Source organism: Hippocampus bargibanti, linkage group LG02, assembly GCF_051943395.1.
Source record: "Hippocampus bargibanti isolate YZ-2025 linkage group LG02, ASM5194339v1, whole genome shotgun sequence".
In the NCBI taxonomy this organism is placed as follows: domain Eukaryota; kingdom Metazoa; phylum Chordata; class Actinopteri; order Syngnathiformes; family Syngnathidae; genus Hippocampus; species Hippocampus bargibanti.
The window spans coordinates 12,460,877-12,484,263 of record NC_142735.1 but is presented as its reverse complement, the minus strand read 5'-3'; the positions used below and the strand labels follow the sequence as shown (position 1 = coordinate 12,484,263).

At 41.6% G+C, this 23,387-nt stretch overlaps 1 protein-coding gene across 4 annotated transcripts; it reads right to left on the bottom strand.

Annotated features, from left to right (window-relative positions):
* Positions 1-4,336: 4,336 nt before the first annotated feature.
* Positions 4,337-23,171, bottom strand: pcgf3 (polycomb group ring finger 3). 4 transcript variants are annotated; one of them, XM_088989370.1, is made up of 10 exons: positions 23,023-23,171; positions 14,322-14,432; positions 12,278-12,395; positions 11,449-11,545; positions 10,688-10,743; positions 10,485-10,592; positions 7,695-7,783; positions 7,397-7,534; positions 6,535-6,615; positions 4,337-6,333 (listed from the first exon to the last, which is right to left on the bottom strand). In XM_088989370.1, the coding sequence occupies exons 2-10, from the start codon at positions 14,334-14,336 to the stop codon at positions 6,286-6,288; spliced, it is 750 nt and encodes a 249-aa protein (XP_088845496.1). In that variant the 5' UTR covers positions 14,337-14,432; positions 23,023-23,171; the 3' UTR covers positions 4,337-6,285. The 4 variants fall into 4 exon arrangements, with proteins under 4 accessions (XP_088845496.1, XP_088845497.1, XP_088845498.1 ...); XM_088989371.1 differs by lacking the exon at positions 23,023-23,171 and adding an exon at positions 22,740-22,875; XM_088989372.1 differs by lacking the exon at positions 23,023-23,171 and adding an exon at positions 22,578-22,654.
* Positions 23,172-23,387: the final 216 nt, after the last annotated feature.

Sequence of the window (23,387 nt, the reverse complement as noted above, 5' to 3'; positions counted from 1 at the left end):
ACTTCTAAATTGGAAACCCTCTCGATGTCTAATCCAGCTCTCTTGAAGCCGGAGGCGCCTTTGACCATGACCATGATCACCATAATCCAATCATCTGCCTTCCCCCTCGTGCCTTTCATTTATTCTTAATTGAAATGCCAACTTGGTTTTCTAACATTAGAGGTCACTACCGACCCCACCTTCCCTTTGCTACATGATTTTGTGCAAAAAGCAGAATTCTCATCCTCAATCACGCCATTTTATGGGCACTGAATGCTATTTAAAGACTTTTTTCCCCGCCTCCATTTGACCGATAGGGAGAGAGAAAAGGTCCAGGGGGGTAGTAGAAAGGAGCGAGTGGGTGTACTGCACTGCATCACAGTGAGAGACGCTAACACATTCTCTGTGTGATGCAATGAAAGGGAAAAAAGCCTCTTTTTTTATTACCTCTGCCAGGGTAAAGGTGGTGAAGGTGGAGTGTGGGGAACGGTTGCGTCTCAACCTGGGAAATGGTATGGTTCCATTGCGGCCCCTTTTTGTCCCTTCTTCAGTGGCAACAGTATTAGTTTTGAAGCACTCACAAAAACAGGAGACCGATGGCTGAGGTGCCCTCTGTGGTGGATGGGGGTAACTAATTAGCCTCCTTGTTTAACGGGATCAGCAGGTGTATCGTGAGAAAAAGCCCCACCTGACAACATCCATCTTGGCCGCGCGGGCTGCCCGTGACTGTCCGTGGTGGTGCATGCAGTGAGTCTTGTGCCTAATTTGTAGGCAAATGAGCGCAGCTCATTAGCTTGCCTCACGTTAGGGCTAATTATCACGCGGGTGGTCGGTTCACCTCTGAGGCTGGAAAACAGTGTGTTGTGCGCCCACACGAAAATTCTTGAGGGAGTACAAGTAAGAAATGGTTGGGAATCATTTATAGTGGTGCCTTGATTCATACCTACAAACTGACATGGTAAAAGCTCCCACATGCTGTGCTTAATTAGAAGGGGGGAGGGGTTATTTGTCAACTTAAAGATAGTGGCTATGCCTCACTTCCATTTAGTGGATGAACGAGACTAAACGAAGGCTATCACCAATTACTATTGTTTGAGCAGAGGTGATAGGAAATGTCACCGCCAAGAACGGCCAGCATTCCTTCAAGTCTTCCAGCATTCAATCAGTGCATAGAATGTAATTTGTTGTACAGGCTGACGTGAACATACAAAGTAGGTCCATTATCTTTGTCTGCTTCGGGTATCCGTAGAAGAAAGATGGTGGCGAAACATGACAATCTCCTGTAGAGGAGGCACAACCTATGCAAAATAAGTGTTTACTTCACATGCAATTATAGTGCAGAAAACGATTTACAGTGCAGTTCAAACATATTTGTCTCTTCCATATTTCTGTGTTTGCACATGTTTGTTATTTCAGTTCATCAAAAGAAATTAATAATACAAATTGTAATTTGCAAATGCCAATTTAATTTATTTAGACACAAAATAAATACAGACTTACCTGTCCCTATGTGAAAAAAAAAAGATATTGGACCATGTACCTAACAATGGGTTGTGCCACCCTTGGCCTCCAATAACTGCAATCAAGTGTTTGTGATATTTGGTGAGGGGTTTTTAGTTAGTTAGTAATTTGGGATGATTCTTTTTCACAGAAACTTCAATTTTGCCATATTTGAAGATTTTTCTAAGGTTCCACAGCATCTCAATTACATTCGAATCCATAATTTGACTAGGCCACTTAAAAACATGGCTGGATATCTGTAGTTTCAATTCATTGAATTCATCAAAATGCAGTAATAAAAGCAGGATACAAGGTTTAGAGTATATAAGGATTTAACAGAGACCATAAGGCGGCATTGGACTTTGATATGCTTATACAGGGTATTGACAAATTCTCCCCGAGAAAACATTCCCATTGGCACTTGAGGTCTTCTTTAGATTTGCCGCATTGCAATGACTTAACAAAAAAACTTGACATTTGATGAAATGTGCTTACATGAGCATTATGTTACTTGAAAGCATCAATGGCACCTTTTCCACTGGACAAAGATCAACATCAGCCCTTTTACACTACTCACTATGGACTGGGAAATATTTGGCTTTCGTGAATATAAAATATTTAATTTACAAGCTACAGAGAAGTCAGTCATTAACACAAAAAAAGTTACATTGGCTTATCTGTGTCTCATCTTTAAGAAAATGACAACAACTGTCACCACCAGAAAGAGGGCAAACCAATGGACTGTGACAGTCTTTTTCTTGTTCAAATGCAAAGAGCGAAAGACCCACGTGCAGACAAAGGGACAAACATTAATTGATGTCAATGTTTGTCTGGGTTTAGTGAAAAAGTCTGCAATAACCCATTTTGCTGGGGTGCGTAAAAAACGGATAGATGGTTAGAGACTCCAAAGATGGGTTCTGTGTGAAAGAGAATGCAGCATGGAGCAGGAGATTACTTTTTAAAGGCCTTTATTGATTAAATACACAGTTAAGTTTGGACAAAAGCTCCTGTGTTTTTATTTTTAATAACAAGAAATAGAGGACCCACTCTCGACCAAATGCTCCTCCAAAAGGTTGGGTCGCAATTGAAAGCACTTTCATTACACAGCCGCAATAAATAATACAAAAAGTAGGCAGAGGGCAGAGTGGGGGTGGGGTGGTGTATTTTTTGGGGGGGATACGAGTGTGAACGCTGAGAAGGCATTTTGTGACCTGAGGACCTGACTGGAAACATATGAAAAACCATATTGCACATTTGTCCTTCACTCTTAAACCCTGAAAAAGTACACATGCGTCATTGTGTTGGTCACGCCAACGTGAACATCAGGAATCCAGAATGCACAAAAGAAAACGAAAAAAACAAAGAAAAAAAACATCAAACATGCTCCCGAAGGTCTGAGTGAGAATGACCCAAAAATGTTAGTATTATGCAGCACCAGTTCATTGACACATCTTCTGCAGCTGTTTTCACACAGAGACCTAAAACCGTGGAATCAATTCCATCGTAAAAGATCTGGAATTTAACTCCTAACCTTGTGTCAAGAGTAAAACTGTAAAGACTGTGTTGAAAAAAGGATCTTTGGTTATGGCTCTGATTCTGCAACGTGACCAAATCATCACATCAGTGTCATGAAAGATCCGGCATACATCTTCTGTGAGACTTTGAGTCAAATGATATAGGCCATATAAAAGCCCGATATTATGTAACAGCACCTTTCTTTTCCATACTGGGACAATGTAAAATCACCACCTTTAATGCTGTAACAAAAGAAATGCAACTTATTCCTTTTGCAGCCCTCTGTGTCAAAAGGTAAAGATCATATCATGGTTAAATCTTGCGTGATGAGCAACTTTCACACAGAGGACCTGCATATTGAGGAAATCTTGCAGAAACTATGAGTTAGGGAAAACGTCTTCAGAAACTTCATAGATCATGTAAAACCGCCTCATCAGGACCATAAAAGTAGAGCTTCAACCTTTTCCTCTTAGTTTGATTCAATGGTGAAAGCGGAAAGCCCGGATCGGAATAATTTTATCTTATATCCCTGATGCAGCAATTTTGGAGAGTTTCTGTGTGAAATAGAAAAATGACACATTGGAGTCTGAACAGAAGATCCACTATTTAGGCCCTCGCTTTGGCTCTGTGGCAAACGGCAAGGATGGGATAATTCTTCTTTTATGGTTCTGAAACGTTTCCTTCCATAAGGACGGCCTGCAAAATCTGTGCCATAACAAAAGATCCCACATTTCTTTCCCTGGTCGGGCTCGGTGCCAACTGTCACTTTGACATTCAGAGCCTACAAAATTGTCACAGTGGTGCTGTAACAGATAAAACAAATGCCAGAAATCTGCTTGCTTTCCAGGGTCTGGAGACGGCTTGTCAATCAAGTAGGAAAGTAGAACTCAAGGGCTCTGAAATATACAGTACAACATTTGAGGGTAGCACCAGAGAAAGCACCAGGAGAACACATAGTTGTTTTCTAAAAGTTTCAAAGATGTTAACAAAATGATAACAAAAAATATATATAGCATGGGCCATATTACCAGCAACAGTAAGACAGACTGATTTGGAGCACCTTGTTTGATAGTTCAGTGTCCAATTCTGCCGCTTAGCTGGGATGCATCCTGCCCACAGATCCACGGGACATAAATGTGGGAAAAAATATTGGGAAACATCATCCTTTAAACCAGGGGTGTCCAAAGTCGGTCCTCGAGGGCCGCTGTCCTGCCTGTTTTCCAGCTCTCCCAGGAGCAACACACCTGATTCAAATGATCAGCTCATCAGCCAGCTCTGAAGCAGCATCAAAATGGTCCTGATGATTTGAATCAGGTGCGTTGCTCCTGGGAGAGCTGGAAAGCAGGCAGGACGGCGGCCCTCGAGGACCGACTTTGGACACCCTTGGTTTAAACTGAAATGGAGCATTATGTTCTATGATTCCATTTTTAGAAAGAATATCAATTCTTCAGTGGCAAAATGTAACAATGGTTTTGGTTGGCATGTTCTATTTCATTTGGAGACCCTGCAAAATGTCTGTCAGAACCATATCATAAGATGTGGTATCAGGTTCTCTGTTAAAAGATGACATCATTCTGGCTCCTAACACGGCAATTTTGCTGGGTCTTTGAAAAACCGATACCTGCTTCATATTTTAGAACTAAATGCTCTTTCACGCAGAGAACCTGCAAAATAGCAGCATTGAACCAATAATTGATCTGCGGGTTCAAAGAAAATCGAGCAATTACCCCTGCTAGTATAGCAAAAGATGATGTTGGATACATGCTGGATTTTCTTTTACGGATCTAATAGGCTCCCTTTTCTCTTTCCCACGATGTACCAGAAAAGCTTTGCATTAGAGGACTAACAGATTTGGAATGTATCCTCTTTGCTGGGTTCTGGTGCAAAAGATAAAGACTGAATAAGTGATCTCCCATTGTGATTCAAAATCAAATTTTATGTTCAGAGTGCGTGAATAGATACATTTATGTTTCTTAAATCTGCATTTGATTCCTTTTCTAGTCTCTTTGTCTATCTAAAATGACATTAAATTAACTAAATGCCAGAGGCATTTATACTATGTAATTGGTTCTATGTCAAAAGTCAAACAGATCAATGTGGTACATTTTGCAACAGACTCAATCTGATCATTTGATATTGACAGCCTTAACTAGGCTCTGCAACAAACAATACAGATTGATAAATGTCAGCTCTGACACCCCATTTTACCCTATCACACAGAATCTCTGCAAAGCAGCCACATTAGAGCGATACCCAAAGAACCAACATTTAACCCCTTTGCTGGGCTTTGTATGAAAGTGGAGAGACAGACAAATGCAGGGATCTTTCTATCTAGCTTTGATGGGATGATTTTGCAGGATATCGTAGTGAAAGAGGAGAATTTTATACTTTTACATAAAAAAGGGGGAGAACCATGAGTTTTTTGGACATTTTGTTGGGTATTTCAAGATCTGATTTTTTGCTCTCATTCCAAAAGGATGGGACAAAAAACGGATGGCGGCACCTTTTATGACACACATCTGTTTTCTCAATGAACAACAAAATGCAAACTTTTTTTGTTTTAAAAGAAGATATATTCTGATATAGATAGGACCTCTGGACGCGCTCTGTTTTTAACAGTCTAAAAGTCTCTTACTCTCCACCGCTCGCTCCTTATAAACGCATCATATGTACATTATATAGAACATAAATTACTACACAAAGGCTATTCACAATGGACAATCATCAAGAGCAAATTAGATAGAAAACAGGGCAGGGCTTGGGCCAAAATGACACATTCAGAGACATTTTACTCCATTATCAACTGAAGATGGACACGCGTACAAAATCTTTGTTCCCAAAAGGAAAACAAGTTGATAAAAAACTTCATCCTTCACTGCTATTGCCCAAAAGGCGATCACGTGAAACCCCCGCCCGCCCCGACATCACCTTTGCATGTAAACAGAGCACCAGTGTAGTGTCTTTTTCAGTTCGTCTCTTCTTAAACTGTACAAAAGTATAAATATATGATTTTTCTCCATTTGTTTTTTGACTTTTTCTTTCTTCTTCACATATCTTGGATATCACGAAAAAAAACGAAAAAAAAAAAGGTAAAGCCAGTGTTGCGGCATCTCCCTGCTGCTGACTTTTTTGTTGTGTGGTTTTGTGGTGGCGTTTGCTTGTTTGCACGCTGCTGCTGGTTGATCATCTTTGCATACGTAGTTTAAAAACAGCACGCCGGACAGGAACAACATCGACAAGAAAATACAAAATAAAAAAAATAACAAAAATGTAATTGTATGTCCGTTTGAGCTACAACAGATCCATTTTGGGTCTGTAATGAAGCAGGAGAGGCGATTTCTGGAGGCAAAAAAAAACAGGTTAGCATGTGTTCCTCGTTGAAAGGAATTGAAAAATGTTAATTCACTCCCTTGGCCCCCATTTGATCCAGCTGATGTACGTGAAATATGAGCGTGGTGGTATTAAAATATGAACGAAGTCGAGAAAGTCCCCGTGAAAGACCCAGGTGCAACCAAGAATGCCACAAGATGATTACGGTACCTTAAATCTCCATCTCGTTACGACAACAAATTTCAAAGTGTGGTCCTTGCCCAGGATTTCCTCATTGCATAAAATGTCCAACTGTGTGGGAAGAAAAAAAATGTTATGAACAAGAGCTGAGAAACAGAGATGTTGATGACCGAGATGATTTGTTACTCTCTTTAAACCGGGGTTCCTCTGAGGGCCATGTACAAACCTAAATTGCATTGAGGATTTTTAGTGCTTTCCTGGAGTATATTGCGTCATTTGTTTATTTTTTCCTTTATAATTTTGGAGAATAAATGTATTCTCACATGAGGTTCTTAACTCATTCACTGCCATTCCCGAATTTATTCGTGCATTGAAAATATGACGTAGAGCGCCATTCCTGAATTTGTTCGGGGTTTGGTTTTTCTTCCAGAGGGGTGCCGATAAAGTGCTGGCCAGACCTCCGGTAATGGTTTTCCCTTCCACAAGGGGCAGCATTTCCCATTTTTCCATGTTAGGGCTTTGTTCCAGTTTACGCTGTTGTTAAAGCGCTATACAAACCAGTATGTATGTATTGCATTGTATTTTGGACAGCCACCCTCATTTCAAGCTCATATAACTCCAGACCCATATCATTTAGGAATTAATGGTTTTTTTTCTGATGAAAGAAGAGAGTACAAAGTTTCTTACGCTGCATTGAATTCGTATGTAGTCCTAAAAGTCAATATTCTGTGGATCCTGGAATTCAAGTAACAATGACAAAAACCCTGGCACTGGAGTGGACACATTTTTACACGTCTGGCAATGAATGTGTTAACAGATTTCAGTGTGATGCTTATTTTGAAATACTTTTGAATCCATATAACAACAAAAAAGTAATGTCATTTCATTTCACCTCGTTAAAGGAGGTCAGGTTGAGCTTTTTGGCGATGAACTTCTTGAGGTGTAGGACGGTGGCCTGCGCCGAACAGCGGATCCACTTGCGCTTGAGGCCTCTGAGCTTACTGCTGTTGCACTCCAGGCAGATGCTCACCTGCCAGCGAACACCCGGGAAAAAATTATGTCATGCGATCACCTCTTGACCGTCATTCGTTATGATTGCCACAGTGCAAAATAAAAAGCCACAAATGCAAATATCCCACAAAGTTGGTGATTTTGCGGCGCTACTTTGTCCGCCCAGACTACATCTGTACCTGCTCATCACTACGGTGATAGTCATTGTCCTCTTCTGCTTTCTCCTCTCCTGCTTCCTTATTGGGCGTGTCTTCTGACTTTGTGTCTCCTGTTTCCACAAATAAAATGGGAGAACTTAATTGGATTTATTTATTTTTTATAGCTGTTTTCATCTTGGTAAGATGGGAAGTTTGATTTAGGTGGATGACTAGAGGAGCCCAAAAATCAGTTCAGTCACACACTTCAGAATTGATTGAAAATCAAATCAAATCCCGTCAAATGTGAGCAAAACCTTTTGGCTCAGAGGCCACATTGATTTCTGAAATTTGACAGGCAGGCCAAGTCAGCACAAGATGTGATACATATTAAAAACTGCGTATGTTGAAAGCTCATAAAAAAACATCAACAGAACAAAACCATTAAAGTAATAACATACTTGTATAAATGAGAACAGTGAAAAAACTCTGGTATAGTATACGTTGTACTGCATGACCTTTACCTCGCCTCCATCAGCACACTTGACAGCATTGTTCTGCTGATGTCGTACAACGAACTTTTGAAGCCAGCCACAGGACGCTTCGAGGTCTTCGATCCTCATACTTAGCACTAATGAACACGCCTCCTATCTTATTAGCGGACACGTTTGCATTTAATTTTAAATACAATAACAGTCAAACAATTATTGGAAATGTGCATTTAATCGACGGTCCATTGAGCTGCACGCAATTTGCTGCGAGCATGGAATTTACCAGGACTGAGCAAGAATGGCTTCTTTGTTTTGCACACAGTCTCAAAGCTTGTTCTAGCCATTTGAAGGATATTTTGGCCATTCAAGGTGATTGAAAAAAATTGTATATTTTGTTTATCGTTTGGGGTCCCACTACAATGTTTCTATGAAGATATGCTAGATAGGTTTCTTCAGACATGGCGCCGCCGGACACAGCTATGATAGGTCCCTACTCTCAGGTTGGGGGGAGCAGAGGACCGTTGTTCAGGAACAATCAGTGGGGCTACAAGGAGTGGTCCTCTGCTCCACCCCAACCTGAGAGTAGGGACCTATCATAGCTGTGTCCGGCGCCGCCATATCTGGACATTATCGATATATAAATAGGGCCGATACGACCAGTAAGACTTTAGTTCGCTGACGAAGCCTCTTGGATAGGAGGCAAAACGTCCGATACCTTCAAAAAAGTACAGATGACGGCTGAAGAAACCTTCTCATCGATGGACCACTCCTGTACGACTGAGAGCTTACACAGTGTGTGTGTGTGTGTGTGTGTGTGTGTGTGTGTGTGTGTGTGTGTGTGTGTGTGTGTGTGTGTGTGTGTGTGTGTGTGTGTGTGTGTGTGTGTGTGTGTGTGTGTGTGTGTGTTTTGTGAATAGTTTGGCATCCTTATCATGGAGCCATTTTCCATATGGGCAAACTGTCACACATCCCAGAGAGAATTGCCTCACGGTGTGTGTGCGCGTGTATATATTTGTTTGGGTGCGTGCAGTCTCCACGGCGACCGTCTCCAGAGTCAACAGTCAACTCGCTTGATTGCGGATCAAGAGGCGCTCCCTCTTGTCATTGCAGTGGTGAAATCACCTTCACACAACCTCATAGCTCCTCTGTCCCCGTTAAGAAAGAGACATGAGATTCCTCCAGTTGAGGCATGTCCAGCTCCAGTCCTGAAGGGCCACTGTCCTGCCTGTTTTCTATCTGCCCTGGCTGCAACACACCTGATTCAGATTAGCTCATCAGCCAGCTCTGAAGCAGCATCAAAACAGTCCTGATCATTTGAATCAGGTGTGTTGCTCGTGGGAGAGCTGGAAAACAGGCTGGACAGTGGCCCTTGAGGACTGATTTTGGACACCCCTGCTCTTGTCTGTACTGCACTGAGCCTATGTTTACATAGCATGAAAATTATGTGAGAGGTTTATTGAATGGTCCTGTTCCACTAAAAGGGAAACTTCAAGATGTCTGGGCTAATTTAGCAGTCAAAATAAGAAAAAAACTGCTCTTGGTTTTTCTAAAGTGACGATAAACTAAGAGTGACAAAAAACGTGAAAAAGCCAGACCGGGGAGGTCATCTGGAAGATGTTAATTTCCCTGATACGCCGTGTCAGAGATCACAAAAAAAAAACGAGGTGATATGTGGCCTCGCAATAAAAAAAAAAAAAAAAAAAGAAGAAATGTCCAGCGTTACTTGATTTCAATTAACCAAACGTCAATCATCTCTGCTCAGCTGCCAAGCGACAAAAATAAGAGCCGGCAGTCTTCAAAGCAGACGTCACTCCGCTGCTGCTGCTGCTGCTTCTCTTATCCAGCTTCCACCGAGTGACTGTCAGAGGACTTGTGAAGCGCTACAGCGTGAGCAAGAGTTGAATTAGATTCATTTCCAACAGCAGCTCGTGTGAAAGCCCAGAGGGCATTCATGTTCCTCTTTTGAGGGCTTCTGGTGGTGGGTGGTTTGTATAGTGGTGTGGGTCTTTAATTATGTGCAGTGCTAAACTGCCGGGCTGCCCACTGCAGTTAGCATGGTGTGATCACTGTTTGAGTGACCGTTCCCTTTGTTAGGCCGTCCTCAAATAAAAACTAATGAGGACAACTTCTGGGAATGCAGTAAAAATAAGAGCTGACTGTCCACATTTGGTTTTTAATGAACCAAGTGGACATTGACGGTCTTCAACATAGCAGCGAATGTGAATGGGCAACATTAAAACTAAAACATTCCAGAAGTTGTTTGCAAGTCTAAATTGAGAGTCAAGGTTGGGGGGGGGGGGGTTCAATACAGTGAAATGAAGAAGATGATGATGTTGGACCGTACCATTGCGCTGGTCTAGATGCATCTTCATGTTGCAGAGTTCCCCTTTAATGTCACCAGGAACCTCCATGCCCAATTTCTGGTAGAACTCCCGCTGCTTCTTTATCTCCGCTACACAACCAACAGCAGGAAAGATGATGTTCATGGTCTCTAGTTATATAAAAAAAATTAACATTTTTTTTCCACTCTGAAAAAAATAAACATACCCTCTTGAAGTCCGGGTACCAACTTGTACACAATGTCTTGCATTGTTCTGTCATGGCTGCGAAGATAACGACATAGTGTTGACGGCACACCAGTACACAGACACATTCATATACAAAACAGTGGAATTCTCCGAGAGCCTTCAGATTATTGACATTAAATGATGGGGATTTTTTTTTATTTCACTATTTTAACTCATTCACTACCAGACTATGTGCAAAAATGTGTCCACTCCAGTGCCAGGGTTTTTGTCATTTTCACTGAAATTGCAGGACCCACAGAATATTGTGTTTTAGGACTACATAAACATTCAATGCAGCATAAGAAACCTTATACTGTCTACTTTAATCAGAAAAAAATAGTTAATTCCTAGGTTATATGGGTCGGGAGTTACCTGAGCTTGAAATGGTTTTTTGTACATTTTAGCTGTACAAAAGGCAAATGCTGCCCCCTCCGGGAGGGAAAAACATTGCCAGAGGTCTAACCAGCACTTTATCTGCACCCCTGACCCCCCGCAAGAAAAAAATAAAACCCAAACAAATTTGGGAATGGCGCTCCATGTCATGCTTTTCAATTCTCGAATAAATTCGGGTATGGCTGTGAATGATTTAAAATACATGATGCTGGACGTGAGCAATTTTCTTGACTGGCTGTGAGTGTGTGTGTGTGTGTGTGTGTGTGTGTGTGTGTGTGTGTGTGTGTGTGTGTGTGTGTGTGTGTGTGTGTGTGTGTGTGTGTGTGTGTGTGTGTGTGTGCGTCTCACCCAATGTACTGCAGTGGATGGCTCTGATGAATAACAATTCTACAAGTGGGACACGTGTTGTTCTCCTCCAGATACTTCACCAGGCAGCTTCTACAAACTGCGCACAAACACACAAACTTAATATTAATAGATAAAAGATTTTAACTCTTTGGCGGCGGAGGTCCATCCCCATAAAATTCATCTGGCCTTCCTGTGTGGAGTTTACATGTTCTCATACATGGCAGAGTGATTGAACGCAAATCCCAAGGTATGAGTCTGAGTGTGCATGGTTGTCAGTCCCTTGATCAGTTTAGGGAGTCCCGCGCCTACGGGCCGAAGAGAGCTGGGATAGGCTCCCGCACGCCTTGGACCCTCGTGAGAAGTGCTTTGGAAATCCTCTGTACTTTGAGGCCAATCAGTTGATGCCAATCAGTTGTTCTCTGTGGCACCCGTATTGTATATTGTTTTTCTACTTATTCTTTTTCCTTTCCTCTTGCTTCCATACACTTTACTGATTTGAGAATTTCTCCAATGTGAGATGAATAAAGGATATCTTATCGCACATCTCAAACAATTCCCTTCGTTGGTAAAAGATTTGAACGGCACCGTGATGACTTCACACCCCCCCCCCCTACCAAACCTCTCTACACTTGACCTGTCTTCCACGACAGACATACTCCATATGTGAGCTTTATTGAAGTCAGACAGCTGCAGTGTGTTGACGTGACCTGAATGTCTGAATGTGAAAAGACTCCACAAAGATGCCCGCGGATTCTGTTTCAAGTAGACGGCTCTCTCTCGTTGACACATGAAGGACTTACATGAATGTGCATATAAAAGGTGTACGTACACGTATGCAGGCACTCTGTGACAGTGGTGGCGTCTATCAGGTAGCCGTCACACAGCCGACAGGTGATGTGGGCGTTGATATGACAGAGCTTGATTTTCCTTGTCAGCATGTCGGGGTTCTGTGGCAGACATAAATTGAGATAACATCAAATGAGGCCAAAAATTCAGAAAGATGCCCTGTTGTCGTCAGGCAACATAATGCAGCTGGTGTCTGCATTCAGATGCCTGACAATGTAGTCATACTGCCATCTTGTGAAAGAGGGGAGCAAAGGACAAATTGTGCCAAATCTGGCAAAACAGCACACAGAGAAAGAAACAAGGTAATATAAAGTGGGACCTTAGTTCAACGCTTGGTAGGCAGATAGGGAGATAAACAGCAAAATTGAGGGACACGTGTGGCAGAACACAGACGTGGGTAGAGAATGCACAAAAGCTTTAGTCAAGTAAAAGTTTTGATGTTTTAGAATATTTTGTTCAGTCGTCTTCCAAATGACTGAACATTGAGATGTAAATTCTATTCAATTTCAACTGTCGTATTAACGTACCATTTCTTGACAATGCTTCTATATCTATTTCACTATTTAAAAAAAAATGTATTCTACCAACTAAGAACTTTAACTTCGCTGCCCTGCACAGAAATTGGGTAGATCCTTATGAAGTGGAAAGTTACTGTCGATCAGTTTCAATATATAGCTCACAAAAGAAGCGAGGAATACTGTATATAGGTAGATATCGGACAGGCATTGATTGACACAGGCAGGTGCACAGGTGGACACCTGGTGGTGGTTTGGACAAAGAAAACCACCATTTTGTACCCCCGTAAGAATAAAAAAAACAACAACTTCTGTTATCAATTCCCCCAAAGTGGTTTGTTATCTAACAGGTATTAATTTGAGCCCTGGAGAGAATTGTTCCCCTTGCTTATCTACTGCGTACATATGCTCCCGACATGCACCCTTCTATTTACCTTTTGGCACGCAGTTATTTTTTGCGACTCAAACGCAAAAGTAGTAGGAATAATGATGATGCCATCTGTGACAAGGGCGTGTGTCAGACAATGCTTCTTGGGTATCTATGTGTAACGGAGTTGTGCGCTTAGATTATTAAATTATGAAGGAAGTGACGCAACGGCGCACAGTGTGGCACTATGTCCCGCCCATAGTTTCCAGAACAATCTCGAGGAGATTCAGGGTGAGTCGCAATTTTCTGTTGGTCTTGATTAACGCGCATTTTCATGACAATATCTTATTTTGTTTCCCCTTTTGTACTGTCTAGTGTTATCTAATTAGTTCCCTTATTCATTTCGATTCCAGATTACTTTTTGTGTCATTATTTACTTCACGTTTTGTCGAGTGGAACTTTGGAGCACATGTGCTTTTCTATTGCGCAGTTAATCACAAGACGAAACCCATGCGACTTCACCCATCCCTTCTGCCATACTGTGTTGCAGGTAATAATTGTTTCATTTCGTTTTTATTGAACAATATTTAGTTTCTTGTGTCGTGTTTCATATGCCCGTGAGTGTCCGTGGCGGGTTGAACTGCGCGCCAGCCATTACAAGCGCACCGCGTGTTCTGCCGAGTCTCCGCCCATGATGCGTTCAGGGACATCTTGTAAATAACAGTGAACTTGTGTTGTATTCTCTTTTTCTGTAAATAACCACTATATGATCACACGTTGTTAATTCTGTTTTGTTATCTACAATGTTTTGCATTTGAGAACAATCTCGAGGAGATTCAGGTTAATCACAAGACGAAACCCATGCGACTTCACCCATCTCTTCTGCCATACTGTGTTGCAGAAATAAAAAGACACATCCACGCGTCTCGTCTTCATTAATACGGCAGCATTGTGGAGATGAAGACAGTCACTGTTGTGACACCCGTCACATATGGTCATGCAACACTTAACGTGATGCTGTACATGGTTTTGTTCCAAAAATAAAAAGTGATTTCAAAGCCTTGTCTTGTTGTTAATGCATTGAATTGTCCAGTTGTCCAAAGTTTAAACATCACATCTATAAAAATACGGAATATGCTCCTTACCCCTAATACCGCCATGCGTGAGCTGGGGCTGTTGCGCCGTCCACGTCTCTTCCTGCAAGTTGAGCAACCGGTGGCGTTAGCTCCACATCATGGAAAGTCTCTCATTCGAGCCTGAGCACAGGGGAAGGAAAAAGAACAAAAAAACTATTGTTGTTGAAGATGTTTTCACCAGATTTATTCAGGATGACCGCAGTCTTGCACAAAATAAATAGAGATAAACAAGACAGAGTCACACCATGCATGTTTGCCGTTTGGCATCGGCAGCTTCAGTCTTTCGTCCAAATTTTTCTACATAGTTTTTATAATTCAATTTTGGAGAGGGGTCGGGGAAACAATCCTCATTTTTCATGGAAAATGCTTATTGGCAGGATGTTCTACTTGTTTGAGAATCTGTGGGGTTTTAAATGTTTTTTTTCTCCCCAATGCAATTTTTACAGGCATCACATTTTCACTGAACCCTTTCATGCTCATGCAGTCATCATACAATTAGAGGTATCAGATTATCACGTTAATGCCAATTAATTAATTACACACATAAGAGTGTTATTTTTTTATCGTGTTAATCTAGATTTTAATCGCTAACTATTAATTCTGTAGGTGGGTTGCCCTCTTATAATGTAGCTTTTTGTACGTTGGCATTCAAGTTGTTGAGGCTAGGGAAACAACTGTTAGTCAAAGCCTAAAGTGGACATTAATTGGGTGACATGTTTGGTCTTGTTTCGCAGAAGCCGATAGACCACCCAACTCCAAAGAGAGCCTAAGTAAGCAGCAATAAAGTGAGGAGAAGGGAATGCAAGTTCATGAACCGATGAAAAGAAAATTTACATTCAAACAAACACCCATATGGGACGATTAATAGAAGTAGAGTAATGTGCCTCATTTGTAAAAAGTTTGCATACCATAGAAGCAGATCAAGTTCAGCATACCACGTGAATGAAAACCACCCATCCAAGAGTGTAGCCACAGCGAGCACAGAAAGTGTTTCTAATATAGCAAGCCATGCATCCTCATCTTTATTAAGTTCTTAGAGTTGCTTGTTCTGTGGCCACAAGGGAACACAAGCCAGTGTCTTGTTGTGCCAGTGCCAAGCCCAGATAAATACAGAGGGTTGTGTCAGGAAGGGCATCCGACGTAAAAGCGTGGCCACAACAAACATGCCAATCAAACCTCTGAAGATGGAAGGGAAAAGACGAAAGGAAAAGAAGGTAGGAAAGGCCTTCGACAAATGAAACTTGGAGAACAGCCCGCGTATGAGCAAGTCTGTAATCGACAGGCTGACAAATGTTCTTGCCAAGCTGATAGCATAGGACATCTCGGCTGATAAAACATTATGGAAGATGAGGGGTTAACAAAGGTGTTGCAAACTGTTCCTATTTCTGTTGTTGTTGTTAAATTTATTAAGTTGTTTTGGCTAAAATGGCTATGGGCGGTTGCTGCATTTCTTCATTTGTATACCTGGTTCCAGCGCAAATGTCAAGACACCACACCACTATCAATACATTCCGCCCATTCATCCATTCATTTTCCAATCCACTTTATCCTCACAAAGGTCACCAGGGGTTGCTGGAGCCTATTCCAACTTTCTTTCGGCAGCAGCGGGGGGCACACACACCCAATGCCGGCCAACCACAGGGCACACGCGCACTCACACTCGCATTGAGGGTCAATTTGGAATGCTCAAATAGCCTGCCATGTATGTTTTTGAAATGTGGCAGAAAGCCACAAATTTAGGGAGAATATGCAAACTTCGCACAGGGAGGCCATAGCAGGAATTGAACCCACGAACTCTGCACTGTGAGGTCAACATGCTAACCACTGGATCACAGGCTTCCAAGAAAGGGAAAATGTAGAATTCATCAAGAAGATGAGCTGCATGTTGTGTACTGACAGAACACACCCACCAATCAGCGGTTTACATTACATAACGAGGCTCATACTGGCATATACATGTACGGGTCTTTTTTTGTGGCACACATTTGAGACTCAAAATTAATAACACGAAAAAAACAATTCTCAAAACTACCCAGCATGTGCCAGGGGTTACTGTGTTTCTCACTGGAGCGGCAACGTACTGCCCTTTTCTCACTACATTAGCAGAGCATGAAGGTTCCCAACTTCAGCATCGAACAACAACAAAAATACGAGGCCATCACAGTTAATCCCCCCCAAAAAATAAAATGAATTTCGCTTTATCCCCCCCCCCCCCAAAAAAAAAAAAAAAAAAAAAAAAAAAAAAAACCTCTCCATTACACTTCGCACAACCACATAACCTGAAATTCATTGTAAATAGAGTCAGAAAAGTTGTTGCTCCATGCCTTACTGTTTTCCTAATACAGCTTATGCCAACCTGGCTTTTAACAGGCTAAAGACGGGACAACTAATGGAAGCCAAGTGCCTCAACATTCTAAATATATTTACTGTAAGTAATACAGCAAGAAAATAAAACAGCAAGCCAAACAGCTTACACCGATGTTAAATTCAATTAACCAATGAAGAAAAAATAGTTAAACCAACCAAAAACTAACCAAAATATCTTTATGGCTCTAACACTCACAAAAAAATCTGTGCTGCATTGAAAAGAATGGCTTTCTTGCATGCACAGTAACAAGCGGTCAATTTCCACCTGTTGTGACACAAAACGGCTAGAGTCAAAGCATCGCTCTTTCTGACAGGCTGTTCTGCTTGTGACCTCGTGACACCAATGGCAGCGTTGAAGTCACGTCGGCTTACTAAATGCCAATCCAATTGAAATGGTCCAAGGACAGACAAATACCTGCCGCACACAGACACTTTACCCCCTTTGACACAACTGAACCAAGCTTGCCTTTTCAACTATCAAAGGGCAGAATATACTGTACTATTAGTGAGCGCAGGTGCTCCAACTTTGCCTGTTTTTTTAATTGTGCATGTAAAGTGCAGCATTTTCAAAAGCCTCGCTTTGTTCAGCGAGGCTTGAGGAGCAGACAATGACAATTAAGGAATGTCAGCACAAAGTGCTGATGCATATGTGGAAGTGGGAGTTGCGGCTTGGTATTGAAGCGGGTTATGTAGGACAGGAGATGTGAGATCATTTTTCATCAATAGATGCTACAGTTTTGTGTTTGCTTTCTAAACTTAGCTTGTAGCAGACATGCATATTTTCAACATGATGTCCGTGATCCACTGTCAAAGAGACACTTTGATCCTCTCTTCTTTCATCTATAAGTGCTTCATACAACAAAGAGGGTGCAGAAAAAATGCTAAAGATTTTTTATGTTTTGTGTTGTGTCATATTGCATTATTTTGACTTTAATTCATTCCTCTCGGCAAACGACTACAGTCGTCGTGTTTTTACTTCCGTGTATCCCGAGTCACGCCTCCAGTCAGGCTGAAGCGATAGCAATAATGCCGGATGCCGACTACAGGCGGGCCGTGAATAGATGTTAACCCTTTACGGACGATTGTGCTTCGAGATCGAGAAAATGAAAGGTAGCAGTTCAAGTGCCGATTGAAACTGATGCGGCACAAGTTACATGTCCCTTTAAAACAGATTATATGCAGCTTTGCCTTTAAGAGCGTCAGTGACATCATCTCCTTCATGCGCAACACAATGTGCTGTCCTCCGTCTTAAAAGCGCCTTCTATTTTTCATCATGGATGAAATACCACGTAAGTATATGTTGTAACTATTTTATGAGCTATTCATAAGAGGTTTATCTTAATACTGAAATGCATAAACTAACGCTAATGTGTTTATTTACCGAGAAATATTAAAAATAAGGAGTGTCCCGAATTCAGAACATTCTAACGCTAACTTCGATGAGAAGGTTTCTTCAGCCGTCATCTGTACAGATGACGGCTGAAGAAACCTTCTCATCGATGGACCACTCCTGTACGACTGAGAGCTTACACAGACGTAATGCTAACTTCATGATGATATTGTTGATCCTGACTTAGTACCTGATGCGAATATTTGTAAGTGAATGGTGCGTTTTCCACTAATAGCTGTACCTCATAGCTTTGCATTCTCAATATGATTATTGAAACGGCGGTCCACGTTTTTTTTCTTAAATACCCATGTACTGTATATCTTTCCAGATCCTGATGAGAATGAAATAGATGACCATGTTGATGAAGACATTTTGGCATCTGACACAGTCGTAACTGTTGCATTGATGAACTTCTTTCACCATTCAAATACTTTCGGGCTGATCAACTACATGCTTCATACGCTATCTCCAGGAAATCACTCAAATGGTGGAAATACCTGTTCTGGTTTCTAGTGGATATTTGTATTTGCAATGGATTTACACTGATGAAACTCTCTCCGAACCATCAAGTGAAAACCACAACAGGTCGCCTCTGAAAAGACTCAGTTAGAATTCAGGACAAACTTAGCTCATCAGTTGTTTGGCAATTACAGAAGGAAAATAAGAAGAGAATGCATGAAGGACAATGACACTGCTGCCCTCCTTCATTGGCCAGTAAAATTGGATAAAAAGAGAACATGTAAAGAGTGTGCAAAGAAGAAAATTCGTCACGAGCCAAGAACAGGTTGTGAGCAATGCAAGGCGAACCTATGCACTCCATGTTTTAAATCATACCACAAATAAAAACATCCTGAATTAATTTAAATGCATTATAGGTTTATTTCATGCGTATGTGACTTGTTGTGAATGCATTTTGTTGTAATTTGCAGGTTTTAGGGGAAAAAAATCTTCATTAACATTGCAATAATTTTCTAAAACTTCAATCAATTTCACACAAAAAAAAATTGTTATCTAAAAAAAATAAACTTTGTTATCTTATTCTGTTATATTTTATGAAAGTGTACTGAAAGTTTCATAAAGATTGAACAACAAATAAAGAAGTTATAACAGTTTATTTGAACACACATGTTAGTTATGAATTTCCTGCTGAAGCCACTCAGGGAGCATACTACAAAGCTAGGCTGCGGACTCTGTAGGCTGTGGGGGAAGAAAAGCAAAATGCCTGCTAGGGAGGAAAGAGTTAAGGTGGTGCCATGAGAGTGGCTGCCTTTACAGAAGATCTATATTTGTTTTTGGACTTATTCTTTTTCTTTCCTCTGTCTTTCATAACTTTGCTGCTGTGAATTGGGAATTCATAAAGATAATCTCATCTCATACACATCAGCACTCGCTTGCACGGACGCTTCGGTCTTTTCATCAACAATGCATCACTTTGGATTTTAGTTCAGCACAGCTTTTGAAAAAAATAACTATGACGGACGGACTTAGTTGGGGAGGATAGCCTTTCCTACTCCGCATGTTTGTTTAATTTAGGGTAGTGAGAATGTTGGTTATCCAAATAAAGGCGGAAGACGATGAAATGTACCTTCGAAGGTTTTATTTGCAACTTCAAGCGGTATCACAGCTTGTCACATTCATTATCTTCTTTTCCTTTGGACTTTTCTCTTCAGGGGTCGCCACAGCGAATCAGTGCCCTCCATCTCCAGAGGTTTGATTTGCATGTTAGTTTTGGCCAAGCTTTTACGTCGGATGCCCTCCTGACACATTGATAATGAGGGTGATAAATACCAACACATTGGATGTAGGACAAGTTTAATTAAAGAGCAACCGACGTCACTTTTTTGTTTTTTAACTGACATCAGAAAAACGTTTTATCTTCTTCTTCTTTTCCTTTCGGCTTTTCCCTTCAAGGGGTCGCCACAGCGAATCAGTGACCTCCATCTTCAGAGGTATGATCCGCATGTTTGTTTTGGCCAAGCTTTTACGTCGGATGCCCTTCCTGACACAACCCTCTGTATTTATCCGGGCTTGGGACCGGCACAAGAAGACTTATGTCCCTTTGTGGCTACAGAACAAGCAACGCGCTCAGTAAAAGGCTCCCAAACACAAAATGGTCATCGGCACAGCAACAATCAAAAAAGCAAAACTATACTCACCATTTGATGACAATGCTCTGATCTTTGTGCTGTCATATTATTTGTTATTTACTTTTTTTTGGTTATTGGCATTTATAATGTACCTTTTTGGGGTGGGTGTGGCTACCCAAATATATTTCAGTCTCGAGAGCTGCTTTGTAATCGTGTTGCCTTTATGTACACTCGTAATGCCAATCTTTCCCGAAAAAATGTAAGAGACGAAACAATACGTACTGTATTTGGCATTGATGTTGTTTTGATATATTTTAGTTGGTTAAGTGGACGTGATTCTAACATGTATGTTTTATCTTTATATAATTTACATGAATAGAAATGAGTAATATTAAACATGCAAGTGTTCTTAACGTGTATACTGTTTACACACGTGGTCAAACTTTACATTCACGTAATATACGTTTGTAAACATGCAGTGAGAAAAAAAGGAAGTTTCTCACAAATGGGAAAAAAATGTAATGAAATTTTAAAAATACAACTTCAGTGATTGCACCATTGGCTCCATTTCCCATGGTGAATCACTCCGCTCACCCGTACACTTCGTTCCAGTCCGGTGTAAACAAACCTAGCCGACGCTGTACATTTTGTTACTCGTACAAAAAGTTTTAGAGAATGGTTTTATAGCTTCTAAAATACCCAAAATACGCAGTATGATATTTTTATTCAAATGCAAAACACCAATAAAAATGACTTAGTGTCCAAAATCTGCAAAAAAATTGAGCTGCGAATTGGGCATTTTCAGAAAGTCCCGCCCCCAGTTGGTGACGTCACGCTAAGACGTCTTTCATTGCTTGTGAATCAAAACAATTGCTTCAGATTTGGAGAATATGCTTTCTTGTTACACATCCAGTTATGAATATGATTCAAATAGTTGTGAAGAGGAAAGCATACATGTTTGCAATCGATTAAATAATTTATTCCGTGTCATTTTGAGGCAAACGGGCGGGGGGAATGTCTCACCCAAAAAGAGGCAAGAAAATGGCCACCGAGCTGTGAGGAATGAATCAGCCCGTTTCCACAGGCTGATAAATTCCTTCCATGGAGCTTGGACTCCCTCTGTTGGCGGCTTTTGGATGTAACACAAGGTTTTCAAAAAAACAGTACAGCAAAATGCATTGACGTGATGGAAAGACGCTACTTTTACGGTCAGGAGGCGGTCCTTTTCTGACGTCACGTGAGGACTCGTCACCAACTCAAAAACAAGACTTCCTGAATGTTCAGCGCGAGTCTTAAAACGTAAAATATAGCTATATGCTGTGGAATCTTATTAAAATACGCCCAGTAGAAGTCATTTGAAGCCATTTTACAAATTATGGACACAACTTGTCTGGAGACGTCGGTTGTCCTTTAAGGATCCAAGACTTAGTAGGAGCATACATACATAGAGTATGTATATGTATTCTGTTCACAGACCCCATGTTGCAGAGTAAGACAAATGCGGAGAAAAAATGGGCCACTTCATGGAGTAAATGTCAAACCACAGGTAAATAGCCACTGGCGTTCAACTTAAGCCATGTGATGTGTCAGTGTCACTTACAGCCCATTTCCAAATTGTATATGTGCAAAATCTATCTGTGTCTTCTTGTTTTATTGATAGGAGTGTCACTAAATGAACTTTGAAGCTTCAAAGTCATTTTTCAGCTTGCGTTTTTTTCACGGTCAGTGTGATTCGTCCCCTTACTCTTGTTCACCTGCTGCTTACTACAGAACACCTCAGAAATTATATTTTTTCTGAGTTAAGACAGACTACTCTGTTTCTTTGTTAGGTTCACAATGCTTATTGTGTCAACAATTGGCAGTGATTTTTTTCTGCAAAGAATGATTACAAGCCATACTTGGCGATCATGGCTCATTTTAAAGACGACAAACATTAGATTTGGCGTTTTATTTTGGGTAGCGTTTTTGTTCTGCTTTTTCTTGAAAGCTTCATTGCAGTTATTATATGATTTTACACTTGAAATGAACTTTTGAAACTGAGCAAACTTTGATTACCCCTGCTAAACTGTGTTTTAGCACGAGCTCTCACTTAGAACAAAACGAAGCAGCTAAACGAAGTTTTTTCCCGCAACCATTTTGTACAAACACACGCACACGTCACCTTAGCACAGTTAGCATCACAAAGCCTTCAAAATCGTCACCACAAAAAAACTACAGACTTATTGGTTGCTGTGTATGTTTGTGCGTGCGTTAACACCCCAACCCCCTGCACGCACGCACGCACGCACGATGTCACAATCTACACAACAGAAGTACGTCCATAAAAACAGCACAGAAAATACTGTGTGCACAAAAACAGAGGTGGTGAGAGGGGCGCTGCAAATAGAGACCACTAACCCACCAATCACATTTAATCCAAACCTCATGTAGAAGCTCACTACAACAACTTCGGTGACGGGCCTACAGGAGGGAGTATCACCGCATAGGAGCGAGAACAAGACAAGACACGCCGGTCAGACGAGCCTGAGCCACCAGGAAGACCACCGCGTGCATCCCGGCCGAGCTCCAAGTCTGTCTGGCTACCTTTCTCCCCTCCTGCGCGTGCAACTGCAGGGCCCGGCGCTACCATACATCCCACGTAGACTTCCCTCAGACACACATTCACGCATACGTATGGATAGCATGATTGGTAGCAGCCAGTGGCAAGCCATGCTAAAAACGAGGAGGAGGAGGCGGCGGTGGAGCAGTAAGGGGGTGAGGAGGGTACACACCGGTACCCGAAACCGTCCACCGATGTCGGGGTGGAGGGGCGAGAGAAACACGGTGACCGGTGAAGGCGACGACTGGTGCCTCAATGCCGACTCACCTGGTCGAGGAGCGCCGAAGACGGCTTGATACTTGGTTGGGTCCGAGTTAAATCCACTCGCAGTACAACAAAGAGGCGAAAACGACCGAGCAACCGCGGAACAGGCCGAAGTAAAGCGCTCCTGGAGAAGCGCCGCGCATGCGCAGAGCGGTGGAAGTGGGGAGCGGGAGAGGGGAAACACCCTAAAATTAATTGCAAAATAATAATATGCAATTTAAGAACAAATTGTTACCCCGTTTGTTTGAGTTCAGAGCTACATCGTATTTGTTCCTTTTATATTGAATTACAACGTTTGATTTTAAGTTCACTGCACGTACTATTTCCTGAATATGTGTGTGGCGGGGGAGGGGGGGATTGTCACATGG

Excerpts from the sequence above, each read along its gene's own strand:
- pcgf3 (XM_088989370.1), bottom strand. Across the intron at positions 7,535-7,694 it reads ATCACCGTAGTGATGAGCAG|GTGAGCATCTGCCTGGAGTG; the intron begins GTACAGATGTAG and ends GTTCGCTGGCAG. Across the intron at positions 6,616-7,396 it reads ACCTGACCTCCTTTAACGAG|TTGGACATTTTATGCAATGA; the intron begins GTGAAATGAAAT and ends CTTCCCACACAG.